The sequence below is a fragment of the Pygocentrus nattereri genome, chromosome 26, assembly GCF_015220715.1.
Source record: "Pygocentrus nattereri isolate fPygNat1 chromosome 26, fPygNat1.pri, whole genome shotgun sequence".
Classification (NCBI taxonomy): Eukaryota; Metazoa; Chordata; class Actinopteri; order Characiformes; family Serrasalmidae; genus Pygocentrus; species Pygocentrus nattereri.
Window position 1 is genome coordinate 2,265,980 of NC_051236.1, and position 17,305 is coordinate 2,283,284.

A 17,305-nucleotide genomic window follows, 5' to 3' on the forward strand; every position below is an offset into this window, starting at 1 on the left:
AAATGGGAAACGGGGGCTGTGCTGGGTCATCAGCCGGAGGGTCAAGTACTCACTCGGGTGCGAAGATGTTCTTAAGATAGTGCAACCACCAACTCAGTGGGCAGAATGAGCTTAATATAGATCGTTTTCTATCTTGGAATCGTTTAATTTCTTAAGCCACGTTTTTTTCGGAGTCGGTTTTTCCAGAAACAACAGCAATTTGGTCACAAAGCTGGTCAAATATAAAACAATAATTTATTATTTCTCTCATTTTACAAGACATCAAATTGTGTTGCTAACTAAGGATTTGTTAGGCTGAGTTACTTTGCTTTGATACATGGAATCCTATACAAAAGGTACAAAAGGCTTTTTGACTACAAATTGAAAGCCCAAACACTGTGTTTTCCTCCTCTTATCGTTCCTGGTTCCTGCGTCTCAAGTTCTAGCCAAAGAATTCGAAAGAATAACTGATTATTTCAGCTAAACAGTGTTGAGGTCACCATATCGTTGGTAAAAATGAAAGAAAATCACAGAATGTACCTTTAAACAACAACACAAACAAATTTACAGTCCAACAAATTGAGAACTTGCTTTCAGATGATACGTAATGCTTGACCTACTGAACAGCTGGAACACACGAAAGCTGTTTGTAATAAAACTTGAAAACTGAAAAACAGCACCTTTTCCTTTAAAACCTGTAAAACAAAGTTGTTTTTAAATGTAAAACCGTCTTGCCGAAGTACTTTGAGTTGACCTTGAAGCTAAATACTTGTTTGTATTACTTTTAATAAGCAAGATGTATGCATGATAATCAAAATACTGATAAACATGATAAAAAAAACGAACAAACAAAAAAAAATGATGTTGGTGGTTGTTTACTTATGGCACATGATCTTTGCGCTGTTATCGTCTTTAAAATCGTTCCTTTATAACATATTATTCAAAAAAGCAAGCACAATGTAGAAAGCTTTAGAGAGCATACGAAAAACCAATTGTCAATTTTTTCAAACACATCCTTTCAAGTCCATCTCTGAGACTCCTCAGTGCACCTTCTCTCAAACGCCAGTCATATAGTTCCTTCAGAAGAGGCGTTCCTATATCCTTATGTACAAATGTTGCCACATTGAACGAGGCAGGATACTATACCCCAGTCGGTAGTGTCTTATGTACAGCAGAGAGCGCCACCAGTATCCACGTTCACACCGTGGTCACCGACAGCAGTGAGTTGTACACCCGCGTGCCGTCCGGCGACTTTGTCCCGTGGGTGAGCAGTTCCTGGATCGTCATCCAGTTGTCGAAGATCTTCTTGTTTCGCTTTTTCATCATCTTCTTGTGGCTCAGTTCGATGATGTTGAGCTCCTTCTTGTCGTCAGTGCCCTGCTGCTCCTTGAGGCAGTCCATGCGACTCTGCTTCATGAACTCACGGCGCTGGCGCTGCTCCTTGGCGCGAACGGCGTGCTGCTTGCGCTCCTCCTTACTCCAGTAGCGGCCCATCTTCAGCTCACTGGCAGCGTCGTCGTCCGTGGTCATGCCACCGCTGCGCTCCTCACGGATGCGAATGGCGCGCTCCCGAAGCAGCCGGTCACGCACGGGTCTCTTGGTGATGTAGCGGGTACCGTCGCTGCGGATCTTCACTTTCCACTCCATCTTGGGCTCCAGGTCCTGAGCTGGGTCCCGGCACATGCTGGCCAGGCTTATCTGGCTCTGGCCATACTCCACTGCCGACTTCTGCTGGATCAGCTGCATGTAACTCTGGTAGTGCCGGGCATGCGCTGGGATGTGGGCATGCTTGTAGGGTGAACGTGGTTGGGCCTTGCGCTCTTTGGGGTCAGGCTGGGGTCCAGCTTCAGCCTCTTCAGAAGGTGTGGACCGGTTTCTAGATACCTCTTGGACAGGCGACAGGAGGGGCTTCTGGAGTCTGGTGTTGGAACTCAGTGCACCTCCTGTGCAAGCTTCTGCTGGTCCTTCAGCGGCCCGACGGAGGGAGTTGTCAGGAGAGAGTTCCAGGGTGAGTGGTGTGCTGCGGCAGCTCTCACCTGTGTTATAGGCACTGGAACTATCCTTGTCTGACTTCTCGGGCAGCTCGCTGATGTCAGCTAGCTCGTGACGCCGCGATCCATCCACGCTGGTGTTGTAGTTGCGAAAGCCGCTGTTGTGCAACATCCAGGGCTGTTGCATACGATGCGCCCGCACAATGCTCAGGCACTCTAGCTCGATGTTGCGTAGCTCTTCATTGAGGAGCTCAAGCTCCTTGTCCACTCCTTCCTCTCCTGCTCCTCCTAAGTCTTGCCCACCTGCTATGCCAAAGTTGGGCCAGCCCAAGCCCTGGTGTGAGCCACTGGCACCGCTCCTCACCTGGCACTTGAGCTCCAGCAACTCACGGAAGCGCTCACATTCATCAGCCGGGAAGTCGCCCAGGAAGTCGGCGTCGGGATAGTCGGCCGAGATGAAGGACTCGCTGCTGAAGGGCAGGTCGCTGCTGCCCAGTGTGTCCTGACTGTAAGCCAAGCGGCGGCGACTGCCCAGCGTGGTGGATGCGCTGGTCTGGTCATCGCAGAGGTTCTCCTGCTCCGAGCTCTCATCATTGCGCGTGCTCTCGTCCGTGCGGCCCACACCGCTGTCCTTCTCATGCCTCTGTGATAGCAGCGTGGCTGTGTCCGTTGTGCCTCCGTCCTCCTCGTGCTTCTTCTGACAACAAACAAGACGAGTTCCGTCATTATGAGCACACAGCAAGTGAGAAAACAAGATATTCTGAAAGGCATCACTGACAGCAGATAGAGAAACGAGGCCATCTGCAGCCTTCACACGTTCCATCTCAAATTAACAGGCTCTCCATGAGAAGCTGCTAATACCCTCTTGCTAGGTCTGTATAATCTAGGTGCTTCCATCTGTGACACATATTACCAGCATTTTTTGAGCATTTTTGAGGAGAGTAGGACAGCTGGGATAGGACGACAGTGTCTATGGTCCAACTCTCCATATGTGACCTATCAAACACTTGCTAAAACTGGCTTCCAGATGACCTGGAAAGGAGAACCTAAAGAAACTGAATCAACCTTCCCACCCAGTGAGCACATGGCCACTTCTGCTTCCAAGGAATCCTTGCCACAGATTTCTCAATCCCAGTGACAGGACAACTAAATTCCAGCAGCAGTGGAGAGCCATCAGCCAGGCAGAATGGCAGAGCTTATGTTCAAGTAACAAAAGATACCGCTTCTGTGTCTTATCTAGTCATCAGATGAGTGACAGGGACATTTAATAATATGGAATTGAATGAATTTACAACCATTTGTCACCTCAACATTTAACCCATCCATGCAGCGAAACACCCACATACATGCACACTAGTGAACTCACACACTAGGGGGCAGTGAGCACACTTGCCCGGAGCAGTGGGCAGCCCTATCCACAGCACCCGGGGAGCAAGTGGGGGTTCGGTGCCTTGCTCAAGGGCACTTCAGTCATGGACTGTCAGCCAAGGGGATCGAACCGGCAACCTTCCAGTCACAGGGCTGGTTCCCTAACCTCCAGCCCACGACTGACCCCTATAGCTGATACTGTGGATGACTCCGTGTAGATGGATTGATATGCCTTCTGATGGACTTTGACAGATGTCACTGTAATGCACTACCTCACCTGCTCTAGCATGCTGGCAGTGAACTGCATGGCCTGATGATGCTGCTCCTCCAGCATGTCCATGTGCAGGTCATCCAGGAAATCGTTTCTGTCGTCGTCCATCCATCCCTCATCAAGCTGTACCACAAAAGAATTGGGAAAGGTTGGTAATCTTCGTTAGGAATACTAATTAGCTGATGAGCTGAATCAGGTGTGTTTAATGAGGCAAGGCACTGACGTCTGCAGTGTTTTGGCCCACAAGGACTGGAGCCTGACACGTGGGTTACTTTCAGTTAAAAATTCAATGTAATTCCATGATGTTGGAACCTAAATACTCAAAACATTTGTATAAACATAAATATGATCAGTAAACGAGGTCGTGTTAAATTTATTTTCGACCAGAATATAGAAGAGCAATAAACCAGCATGATAATACTGAAATATGTTATTTAACAACATGCACATTACATCTTTCATGAATCTGTGAATAAAACGCCCCCCCCACCCCCAATGTGGAGGAAATTGTTTAATGTGGTATAAATTGTTTTTGTGGTCTCCCAATGGGCAGAGCTCTCGATCGCTCTCGATGACTCTCGAGACTAAGTCTAAAAATTCAGCACAGTGGCACTTCCAGGGTGGCGGAGCTACTCGTGTAGCTGGACACGGTGCGCCTTGGTCAGTCAACTGCGGGCTTACATGTGGTCTGGAGGGTCTGGAAGGCGTGTAAATTCCAGAGGGGTACCACTGGGATTCTAAGGAGCAGTGGCAATACAAATTTTTGGTCAGGGTCCAAGCACCTCTTGAAAATTGTGGAGATGATGAGCTTCTCGAGGGGCTTAGAAACGAGATGCTCTCAAACATTTTTCGACTTGGACTCAGGCAGAGGCGCTTTTTTACGGCCATTTCGCTCTGAAACAGCCACCCGAACGAATTACTGAGACGTAGTCTACAGTGGAGGGACTTGGTGACTGGGCGAATTATTAAGTCTCTGGTGGTTCAATATGGTGCTATTTTACAGACATTAAGAGCATGATTAAAATAACATGGGGGTGAAGGGAGTTACACACAGAACTTTGTGATTAAGGGGGAATCTCGAGAAACATGTCTGCTCTGAAAATTCTCAGAAGATGTTGCTACGGGAATGTGAGAGAATGACAAAAACACACAACCCTGAACCTGTTTTGACTACATAAAATAAAACTGCGGTCCAATTTTCTCTGCATTAGGTTGTGCCCTGTTCTTCCCTATTGATGACTTAGAGTTGCATTTTCTTCAAGGCATTCATGCTTCATAAGTAAATTATGACAGTATGTCACAGTTTTGTTACCTGTATCTCTGGTCGAGCCACTAACAGGCACACATTCTGGTTCTCCTCACTCGTAAGCAGGGCCACCGCCTCCTCCCGATTCTGCACCTCTATACCGTTAATCTGTCCAGCGCACAGAGGGACAACTTACATTGCAGTCTGAATGTAACAACAAACCGGATTTATGTCAAGCAGACGTCTCCAGTATCCATCTATTCTAGAACTAACCTGGATGATTCTGTCCCCCTCCCTGATTCGCCCGTCTCTTGCAGCAATGCTGTTTGGATCAATCTGTCGAAAGAAGGAAATGGGTCACTCCACTGCAATTACACACACACACACACACACACACACACACACACACACACACACACACACACACACACACACACACACACACACACACTCCCCAGTACTGAACTTTTAACTGCTCCATACGCTCAATCTAACTGCACTACTGTTTATATTTATACCCACAGACGTTAATCTGTCCGTGCCTTATTTCACTTTAGTGTTCATTTCAGGACCTTCTTATATTTATATATGTTTTTATTATTCTATTTTTCTACAATTAATGTTTATTTTTACGATTAGTGCTTAGTCTTTTTTTAGTGTCTATTTAAATGCACACTTTTCCTGTTTACCATCTATTTAATGTTATTGCTGCACCATGGGCTCTGACAGTAACGCAGTTTCAGTACCCTGTATGTCCAGTACATACTGTAGTACTGACAATAAAAGCTGACTTGACTTGACTTGAGACACACACACACCCACCCATACACACACACACACTTCCTAAGAACTTATCCTTCTGGGTGGTGGGGCGATTTCCTACAATTAGACAAAAAGCGAGAAAAGAAGCGGCCTTTTTATCTTGATGCCTCTTACATGGGTAAGTATTCATTTTCCAAACTAAGCCCTTGGCAGACATGCTGAATACATTTCCAAACGTAATGATTATAATCTTAAACATAGGGAGCAATTTATAGACTGTAATATGGCAGAAACAAATCTCTTGTCAGTGCATTTTCCATCCCTAATTCAAAAAGATGCTGGTGGTTATGGTGATAATGAAATAATGAATGAAGCACTACATAAATAGCATCCATTATTTTCCCCAATGTCTGTCTCCAAATACAATATCAGGGAGATTTACCAGACAGATAAGACACACAGATGGATTGTTATAGAGGGAGAGACATAAAGAGCGGGACAGAGGGAGGGAGGGAAGGAAGGATCATTTACCCACAATGTACTTTCAGCGCTTACCTCGCTGACGTAGATGCCAGTTTCATCCTCATCATCAGTTCTGTAGCACACAGTCAGACCCAGCTTGTCCTGGATGTTGGTCCTGTACAAATCCACCTCCTGTAGAGAGAAAAACCCAGAGCTGCATTAAGAACTGCTGCTGCATGCAGTATATTATCACTGTATATTACCATATACAGGCACTGTATATACACACTATATTTAGTATTCGCTCGTCTCCCTTCACACGCATTTGAAATTGAGGGAGGTCCCATTCTTAATCCACAGGGTTTAATATGATGTCGGCCCACCCTTTGCAGCTATAACAGCTTCAACTCTTCTGGGAAGGCTTTCCACAAGGGTTAGGAGTGTTTATGGGAATTTCTGACCAGAAGGTTCTTCCAGAAGAGCATTTGTGAGGTCAGACACTGATGTTGGACAAGAAGGCCTGGCTCACAGCCTCCACTCTAATGATACGTACCACTAATATGTACTGGTCAACTTATTCAAAGTAATTTTGGACAGAGAGTAAACCTCCTCACATTAACACAGACTTAGGGCTCTTATCAGTCTCTAGGCTTTTAATTGGACGCATGTGAAGCCATGCATCAGACTGACGGCTGACTGGATGAGTGACGAGCTGTGAACTGCACTGTTACCAGACCTCGTTCATCACTTGTCAGCACCTGTAATCTGTAGGATACAGATGCAGATTATTCTTCCTCCTGGGATGGTTAAGTGAAGGAGGAGGGTTTGCACTCCTGCTGTTCAGCTACCCAAATGTCTTCTAAAGAGAAGAAGAAAAACATTTTTCTTGGTTTTAAGAGTTTTCTTCGTCTCCCAGATCTCGTCTTATCTTCCACAGTTACCTGGTAACTGTGAGCTGGAAACGCTTCGATATTTTTAAAGCCATCTCCTGATTTGTAGACATCATTTCGCTTCATTTTCAGATCCTTAGACTGACCGTTCTTGACCTGCCTTAACTTGTCTTAATGAGAGAATTAAGGCCTAATGGGTTCAATAAGCTCTGAAATGACTGGATGGGATGATTTTTTAATCACATTATCTTTTGACTATCTTTTATTTTTCATCTGAATCTTAATTTGGATCGGTCCAGTCTGACCTTCCCGTTTTTGTTTTGACATTACATTGACTATGACGACTTGGTACGATTATTATTTTTAATTATCATTATTATTTTTCTGAAAGACCCTCATAAAAAGAAGCATTTTATGAACTCTGCATACTTTAAGCATTCAAAGGGTTCTTCACTCTGTCATTGTTCCGTGTAAACTCGCTGTATTTACTAAAGAACCCCTGAAGAACTGTTTTGTTTTGTTTGTTTTTAAGAGTCTAGCCGTCCCACTCAGGATTTCTCTGACTAATAATGCACAAAAAGGGACTTTATGAAACACTTGTGCCGTCACTCTGAATGCGGTCAGGCAGGCCTAATTCGCAAACAAGCCACTCTAATCCATAAATGACCACGGTGGCTCTCCTGCACGCTTTTTGGTTTTCTTCTACTTCACGAACAAACAAAAAAAGCCTTTACATTCTCGCTTGAATTCACGCCTCGGTTGAGAGCCATGGTGCAAAGCCAGTTAACATGTTGCATAACATGATTAAGACACATGTGCAAACACGCCATTAGAGTGAGGAAAGAATGGAAAAAACACGGCGGATTATGTCTTTCTCCACCACAAATACGCCTGCCTCCACTCCTTCATCCCTCCAGGGCACTGGAAGGTGAGACTAGGGGTTATTAATCAGTCTAAACAAGGCAATGGGCCTATTATTTGGCGGTGAGGGGGGTGGTGGCTTTTTTTTGGCCCGCTCTCCCTCATTGATCTCCGTCTGTGTGGCCCCATGGTGGCTCCTGGACGCTTCTGGGGGCGAACGAGGGGTCAGGGAAGAGCTGCGTGCTGAGCATCTGTTCCAGTAAGCGAACTTCACATCTTCATTAATATACACGCTGACCCACTGGCTCCTATTTTGTGTATCTCCTTCCCGCAGTCTCATTAAAACTACATCTGACTGCCGCTGATGTTCGCTATCAGATCAATCACTCTCCCACACATCTAATTATCCTCCTTCCACGCCACTCTGGCTCGGAGACATATTAGTCAACGACACTAGTAAATTAATGATGTCACCGTCCGGCATCTGCCCAAGGGGACAGGCCTGGCGAGGCTTCATTTTGCTGAGAGGCTCAATCTTTCACTGCGCTTTAAACGGACAGGAGTCTGTCAGCAGAACAGATCTATCACAGGAACGGGGGGCCTCTTAGTGGCACTGCACTGAAGACAGACAGACAGGCTTTGAGTTGAGCTTTTAGAAGGCCATGGAGACATTAGAAGTACATCGAGAAGGCAGAACATTATGACCACCTCCGTGTTTCTACGCTCACTGTCCACTTTATCAGCTCCACTTACTGTATAGCTGGACTCTGTAGTTCTACAGTTACAGACTGTAGTCCATCTGTTTCTCTGATACTCTGTTACCCTGTTCTTCAGTGGGTCCATGGGGGTCCTGGGTGTCCATTTGGGGGTCCATTTGGATGGTGGATCATTCTGAGCACTGCAGTAACACTGATGAGGTGGTGGTGTGTTAGTGTGCGTTGTGCTGGTACGAGTGGATCAGACACAGCGGTGCTGCTGGAGTTTTAAACACTGTCCAGTGTCCACTCACTGTCCACTCTAATAGACACTCCTACCTTGTCGGTCCACCTTGTAGATGTAAAGTAAAGCCTCACTTTCAGCTCCTCAAAGAACCTGCAGACACGCCTCCAAAGTTCAGTCTGAGAAGCTGGTTGATGATTTTCTGAAGTGATCAAACCCATTCAGTGGTGCTGAGGTCTGGACTCTGGGGTGGCCAGTCCATCGTTCAGCTTCTTTGTTTGATGTGTCTCCTTTTCTCAGTGAGGTTCTTCTTGATCAGCTACACGTCCTTTCAGACCCACGGCGCTGAGTGGTCTTCTCACAGTGGAAGGAAGGACAGAAACCCCTGTGGATGTTTTCAGATCTGAAGCAGCTTGATCTTCTCCTCTCTCTCAGAGATCAAAGCTTTCAGTGCTGTTTATCTGATGAGGGCAGTTTTGGTGTTGGCCAGGTCTTCCAGGTGGTTGTTAGGAGGAACATTTTCTCTGGAGCTTTTATTCATTTGCTGAACGCTATCACACATACAATCTGCTCAGAAATTTTACATTTATGGCATTTGGCTGACCAGAGCGAAGGTGAAGGTGGTGTTAGGAGTCTTGCCCAAGGACTCTCATTGATATAGTGCAGGGTGCTTGTCCTGGTGGGGGACTGAACGCCAGGCTACAGCATAGAAGGTAGAGGTGTTACCCACTACACTAACCAACCACAATGGATTTTAGTAAAATTATGTTCCCTGACTAAAGGCACTGAGATGAACCCTTGAGGGGACCACCCCAGTGACAAGAGGGGTCCTGCCCCACGGACAGGTTAGTACCTTTATTTCTGAGAGCATGGACCAAAGACTAAAACAAGTCAATGACAAAATTGGACACTGTATCCAAACCATTGGACAATTACAGCATAAAGATCTGAAATTCCTGCCTTACCTCATACTCAAGCTCCTCTCTCTCCATATCTTGATGCATGCCCTCTAGGAAGTCATTCGGGTCGAAGTACTCGTGTCCAGGAGAGTGTCTATGAAAACAATGTTGCACCCATCAAGAAACAGTACAGCTACGCCTTCTGTCAAAGCTTCCGAAGGCTTTTTTATTGCGATTAATCAATTTCTTTCATGACAACTCATTACAAATGTTTTTGATTAAGCTGCGTCTTTCATTCCGAGCTCCTTCTGTTCCCCGACGACAAAGTAGAAACTCATTTCTCAGAGCGCAGATTCATTTTTCATTCGGAAATAATGTAATAGCAACGGAACACGTGACTGCGTGAAAGCTCTCTTTAATTAAACTTCACCTGAGCGCAGAATTCCGCGCTGACGAATAAATTAACGTTCCGCAGCAGCAGAGAAAAAGACGGCTAATCAGGGGAAAATATCAGCGTAAACGATGAATCGGAAACGCGAGAAGCTGCAGGAGTAAATTAAAGCTTTATCAGCCCTGACCAGCGAAGGAGAAGTCGCGTTGCCTATAATCTGCATGAGAAGCAGAGCTTTAGGCCACAGCAGAGGGGAGGAAGGCCAGAAGGACAGACGCCAGAGAAAACGTGAACCATAGTTAACAAGAGCAGCTTAATTCTGTTCAGTGCCCTCAGCTCTACTGAAGTACGTGTGTTTAAGTCTAGCTGCTTCGCAGAAGGCACTCGACTTCTAGCGCTAATGAAGACACTAACAAGAGAGCATGAATGACTGGAAGTGCTTCACTGTCTGACGAGTCAAGCTACACAATTAACCACTGAAATGAAATACGGGTGGAAAAGGCATCGCTGTCTGAGGACTAAGAATAAAAAGGCTTAAACACTGTTAGAAATAAAGGTACCATGCAGGTACATGATTCAACAATGTAAGTGGTGCAACGGCGGTTTTAAGGTCCAATTGCGTACCTTAAATAAGTTTCTCCTCGTGGAAAAGTAGACATTTGTATCTTTTCATAAACTAATGTTTTAAACCAGAGCAGTAGAGTAAAAGCCTGGAGGCGAGGCGGGGTGTGTGGAGTCAGTCCAGCTTAGAACAGATCATTTCAGTGGGTTATGGTTCAGTTATGTTCCCTGAGTAAAAGGTATGGAGATGTACTCCTGAGGGCACCACCACAGTGACTAAAAGGGTACTGCCCCAGTGACACTCTGAAAGTGTATGATACTTAATACAATATATTTATACGATGAATACAGTAAACAAAAGTGCCCATAACCAGTAACAGCCTTAGATCTGCTGCCAGAGGCGTTACGGCAATTGTGCTCTCTCGGACTCCCGGCCACGGATGGCTGAACGGATGGCGATCTCCTCATGACAGGGCCAATGCTGTGTGATATTTTTCTATTTATGTTTTCTTGCTGAAAAATATGCCGAACTAACTGACAAATCAGATAAATGCAACTTTATTTCACACAGCTTTCACACATTAATTGCAACTGCGTTGATGAAACTGCAGAAACAGTAGACGCCGATTTATTTAGATCGCTAAATTTTCACGTCTGCCTTAAAGGGTTAAGACTTCAGTGCATTTCTTAAATAGGGACGCAATCATGAGCTTTTATGCCAATTCAGATTTCTTTTTTTAAAGATTTTCCCCAATTTTCTCATGTCCCTGTATGTACTAATGTCCTAGTATAGGCTAAAAAATATAAACGAAAATTCTGACTTTTCAGCTACTTTGCTCTGCTTTAAGCTTTAGCTCAGCTATAGCTGCTTTCCTCCCATCTCCACCAGAAAACTCTTCCTCAAAAGTAGAAGAGCTTGTTGTAAAATGTGTTTCAGTGTTCGACTGTTTCACGAAGCCAGAATGTAAACGCGGCACCAGTCCATTCGTCTCCATATGTTTGTCTTAAATCTCTCTCTTTGCCTTTCCGTTAGTTACTAGCTAGGCAAGACTGCGTTGCTATGTGACCTGCAGTCAAGATACATCGATAATCGTTTTATAATCGCGTCGCAGCCCTCTGAATCAAAACGAATCGTGAGGTGCCAGCCGAACACGCTCGGCGGAGAACGCAAACCGCCAGCTCTGTCACGTCAGCAAACAGACGTCTGGGTGATGGTGCGGGGGGTGGGGCCTCTTTTGGCCACTGACGGCTGTGGCATCACCAGGGATCGAGCTCGCAATCTCCTCATGACAGGCTTAACGCTTAGACGGTTGCACGACTCGGGAGCCCGATTCCGATTCCTAACACTCAAATGGACCAATGACTGATTTTTATCAGCTGCTTTAATTTTTTCCACACCACGAGGGCTAAAAGAACACAAGACATACTAGAACAATACCAGTGCTTTCTAATAGCCACACTTGCACAATAATCAATGTTATTTACTTGTTAATGGGCCATAAAATTGCAACACATATCAGCCAAAATGAAAACAAACTGGCCGACTGTTGATTTAGTATTGATTTCAATTGTACATCCCAAGTGTTAAACCATACCTTAGTTTAAGACTTAACTTGCTGTCAGAACTAAACCTTGTATCTCCAAAAAAAAAGCACCTTTACAGGAGGAGGAAAATGTTCTTAAAGAAAACTGAAAAATTATTTATTCCAAAAAACTTTGGACCGTTTCTGTTGGTTCAATCATCATGAGATTTAGCCAGAATATAAAGGGATTAAAAAGTCAAAAAAATGGGAAACAGTAAAAATGGAGATAAGCGGTTTTGTGCTGGCTGCAACAATAAGCAAGTGTAGTGAGGACAGCAGTTTGTGTCCGTGTCCTTCTGCATGACCAGGTAAACTGAACTATCCACGCCCTGGGATTTTTTCCATAGCCACTGCTAGAATGAACCAGCTTGAATCTTGAAGTCGGGGTGAACTCCGACATATCTGCAGGTATCAGAGAGGGTCTCTGAGCCAGCTCAGCGTTCCCTCGCCATGGTACTCGGGGGAAGGGGAGGTTAAACATGATGTTATTAGGTGATTATTTTCCCACAGGCACTGGTGCAGTGATCTAATCATCAGAAGATGCTTTAGAGACGGAGCTACGGCCATTCAATTTGATAAAAGGCTACAGGGAAACAGGAATTTTGTCCTTCAATTGAAACACTAAGATTGATCGCACGTGGTTTGACCAGGGACATGGACTAACAGCTCAGGTGGACGTTCAGAGCATGTTCAAGTTCACCGTTCAGAAAATGATGCACTGTAATATTTCGGTTCAGGTTGCAGTGCGTTTTCCTATATAATTCTGTCGCAGTCAGATCGGGTTGTGCAATCAAGGTTTCAGTGACAATGAGAGGACTGAGCTTAAAGTTCGGCTGCCTCACCTGTTTAAATTTGCTAACAAGCTGAAGTCGCAGCTTCCACCACTTGCTACTCCGGTGGCATGGCTAAAGATTTGCTGGCAATACTTGTACTTGCCACATGGACTGACATTACAGCAGAAACAGAAAGCCTGAGCTGTTGCCTGAAGCTATGCCAAGCTAGAGACAGACAAACAGAGGCTTAAATCTGATCTTAGTGAAAAATAAATAACCACACAAAGCTTCCACAAACACAAGAGATGATTACAGCTGTCGCTGTAAATTAGGCAAAAAATACATACAGTCTGACTTGGTGATTTCAGTCTTAATTGGGTGATTTTTCACACTGTTACGCATCAAATGATGATCACCGATGACCTAGACAACTGATGGTCATTTGCAGAATTACTGTGATAAATAATGTCGGTGTGAATCAAACTCAGTCATGACGTATCATACGTGAGCATTGCTTCACCCAACTGGTCTCATTGTAATATCAGTTAATTATTTATAATGATAACTATATTGTCCACAAAGTAATGCAACGCAAGAGGTTAGATTCAGTAAATAAGCAGTAATACAGCATTTAAATGTGAATTCTCTGCAGAATTCTACAGGATAGGATGTTTTTATTTATTATCACTTTATGACAAAATGTCATTTGTAATTTGAGTGCCAAAACTTTCACAGACTATATCACATGGCACTTGAAAGAGCAATACTTTACAGAATTATTATTGAATTATTCAATATATTAATATCTCGCCCAGTGTTGATTATATTACACACAGGAAAAATACATTTCTTTTTAAATTAATAGCGCACTCCTTATTTTTAAGTAGAGTATTATTTTTTTACAAAAACTGGTGCCCCAAAAAGTTAAATGGGATTTTTGCCTTATTTTTGGTAAAAGCTTGTCCAACAGCTGCTACACTTTTTGTTGGAGTTTGAAATGGCAAATTACTGCCACACTGAAAAAAAAAAAGGTTCACTTAAGTCCAATGTGTGCATTTTGACTGGCTGGCAGAGCTGCCACTCACCCCTCTGGCAGCAGGTACTGCTCCAGTGCAGGTGGGGTTGAGGCAGGTAGCTTGCTGAGGGCCATGATGTGCTGGAAGGTGATGTCGGTCTGAGTGCTGATGTCCACCACCTGCGTGTCCCCATCTGGGGCTGGTTTGGGTCTGGGCACCCTGCGTAACACCTGCACCATGATGGGCTCTTTGGCTGTGCGGAAGGCCTCCACTGCCTGCTCGTGGGTTGCCTTGGACAGATCTTTGCCATTGACCTGCAGACAGAGGGACAAACAGAGTGGAAAGGTTTGTTAAAGCTGAACTGACGCTCTGCTAAGAGTCGATTACGGCTACCGTTTGTTATTGTGTTGTTGGCCTTGGAGAGTTTTTAGCATAAAGGGCTGCAATGAGATTCATTACTTCATGACACTCATTCTCTCTCACACCAACGATTCACCCCTGTTTGAAAATGTTGGAAGGCAAATGGTAATTTACTAAGATAAACGGTACAGCCAGGCTAGTGTGAAGGCACTGTGGGACTGAAGCATCGCATCAAAGCCAACAATGACAATGAGATGCAGATCGTAACCAGTATCAACACAGGTGTTTCAAGAGGTGGGAAAAAGAAATGATTCTTACATGCGCCAAGATATATATATATATATATATAAAATCTAGCACAGCCCAGATTGAAGGAGGAAAGATGCAGCAGCATCTCACGAATGTACATGTTTGCAGTCATAAACGAGTCACATATATGAAGTAAAACGCCCGAAACCATAAACACACACTGCATAAAAAACATGGCTTTGTTTAATAACCAGCTGAGGAGACTGCTAACAGGCTAATCCAGTAATATTCAGAGTTAGGCTTTATATATTTAAATATTAATTATTAAATATTAATTAATTATACAAAGTTAAAATCATGCTGCGGCTTTACAGTTAATCCTTTAATACGTCTTTACTAAAGCCTAACTCTGAAATTGAAAACAAAATGAAAACTAGAAAACAACTATTTTTTTTTTTTAAATATGAAAAGTGTGCACTGTGCATGTTTAGGAGTCTGGCGTTCCTCTTGCAGACGGCACTGTTAGTCTGCAAGTGTGAGGAAACGGACATGAACCCACACCAGCAGGAGCTCAAGAACGTGTTTTTAGCGACAACTTACAAAATAATAATTTTTATTATACACATTTCTATGATCTAAGAATAGCTCCATTAGTTCGCACTGAAGTCCCCGTTGTTACTGAATAAAGGTCTTAATATGTAATAAGCCTGGAAAGTTAAGGGGTTGAAGATTTTCATTAAGTCAGTTAATATAAACAGGATCTAAGCTAAAGAACAAAAAGATCAAATAAAAGACAAATAGGCTGCGTTCACATTACCAGGCTGAAGTGGCACAAATCAGATTTTTTACCCTAATGTGACTCAGATCTGGTGTTTTCAGGGCTGTGTGGACGCAAATCTGATCTTTTCAAAGCCACTTTCATATGTGGTCCTATATCTGATTTGTGGCCACGTGACCTTAATGTGACGCTCAGATCGGATTCATGAGCTTTTTTTCCACCGCGCGTTTCAGCGTTACCATGGCAACAGCTCCGAACAGACGTTAAAGCCTGTAAACGGTGGAAAAACAACACATCTTTTTCTCCTCCGTCTGGCTCTAATAATGAAGCTGAGAGCTGATCAGAGTTAATGATCTTCTCAGCGAAGCTCGTTCTGCTCGTTAGTTTGTGCTGATGATGCAGTGATTCAGTCACGTGACGTCACTGAGTAAGAGGAGCTCATGAGGGTCATTTCAGGACGCCGGTTCATCACATTAATGATGGATTTGAATCACTGACCTAAACGAGTGTGAACCATCGAGTCAGAAGATCGGATTAGAGCAAAAAAACTGGATTTGAGCAACGAGGCTTGTGATGTGATTGTAGCTGTAGATCTAATACAATGCAGTCAGATTAGATGTTGAAACAAGACTTAACAAGTGCACAGATTTCAGGCTACATTCAGGTTCAACTAAGCAATCTAACAGTACTTCACAAAAACAGGAGAAAATTATAATGCAGGCTATAAAAAAACGTTCTAGCCACAGCTCAGCGCAGTGAATCAAAATCAAATCGAATCCACTCAAGAGGCGCTTAGAAATTCTCTCCCAGTTTCAACACGCTCTACTTAAGGTATGCAAATGAGCTATTCTAGCTCCGACTTCAAAGCACAAGTAATTTGTTTCTTTATTTCAATATTTAGGAGTCAATTGTCCCAGCACTTCATATCACGATGAGAAACAGAACTAAAGCCCCCCTTTTACTCAGGGACCCTGCATCTGCTACGGAGACTGCTCGCTAAACAGTGGTTATCTCTTCTCTCAGATTCCTTCTGGAGAACAGCTGGTGTAGTCTCCTTCCTCCGAGCTCCCGGGAGCCTTTTTTCCACCTCAGCGGGCTTCCCTCTCTCCAGCAATCACGCTTCAATGGCAGCCCAAGAGCCCGGACGCAGAAAACACACATCCCTGGATAGTGTCGGCTCCAAAGAACAGCAATCTCTCCCTCGGCGGGAGATCTATTAGACCGGCAAAACTCACAAAACAGGAACCAGCCTCGCAGGCATAAAGTCAAAGACTGTAAAACAAACAATATAACGGCCATAAAGTGAAGGGCGATACTGTACAATCTACGACTGCCCAGAGGGTTATGTTACTCCACTTTCCCATAACTGTGGACGCTGGACCGTCTATACTGTAACGTCAATTGGACAATCATTCCTGGCTGTTGCCTTTAAGGGTCAGGGCGAGATGAAGGGGAAAGTTAATTAGAACGAGGCTGCTTGTTAATTAATCAGGCTCGTTAGGCAAACTGAACCGCAAGGAATCGGGTAGGGGGTGTTCAGAGGGAGGACTAGCTAAGCAACTTTAGTGCCAGGATATTATGGGGCTACCACAGGAGATTATGTGAGCTCGATATGTTAACCTGTGGAGATTAATATGCGCAAGAGGTCCAGAGAGTTAATTACACGACGGATCTGGTGACCGAGGATGTGAAACGGAAAATAAGGGACTGGTCCAAACTTTCACAGCAGAAAGAAGATCTTTCTTTAACCGTTTTGAGCTTTTTTACATAATCTGACGATGTTCTTCATATTGTGTTGAACTGACACTCACTGGCCACTTTATTATGTACTAGTGAAAGGCTGGACCCCCTTTTGCCTTCAGAACTGCTTTAATTCTTCGTGGCAGACTTTCAACAAGGTGTTGGAAACGTTCCTCAGAGATTCTG

At 44.3% G+C, this 17,305-nt stretch overlaps 1 protein-coding gene across 4 annotated transcripts in view; it reads right to left on the reverse strand.

The window, feature by feature from the left end:
- Positions 1 to 215: 215 nt before the first annotated feature.
- Positions 216 to 17,305, reverse strand: part of pdzrn3b (PDZ domain containing RING finger 3b) — a 191,738-nt gene continuing 174,648 nt past the window's right edge. For 3 of the 4 annotated variants that reach the window (XM_037535152.1, XM_037535154.1, XM_037535155.1), the window contains 7 exons: positions 14,062 to 14,306; positions 9,735 to 9,822; positions 6,173 to 6,271; positions 5,129 to 5,191; positions 4,922 to 5,023; positions 3,616 to 3,732; positions 216 to 2,667 (listed from right to left, as the gene is read on the reverse strand). In XM_037535152.1, coding sequence (XP_037391049.1) covers positions 1,177 to 2,667; positions 3,616 to 3,732; positions 4,922 to 5,023; positions 5,129 to 5,191; positions 6,173 to 6,271; positions 9,735 to 9,822; positions 14,062 to 14,306 — 2,205 coding nt within the window. In that variant the 3' untranslated portion in view covers positions 216 to 1,176. The remainder of the gene's footprint in view (positions 2,668 to 3,615; positions 3,733 to 4,921; positions 5,024 to 5,128; positions 5,192 to 6,172; positions 6,272 to 9,734; positions 9,823 to 14,061; positions 14,307 to 17,305) is intronic. The other variant, XM_037535153.1, reaches the window with a different exon arrangement.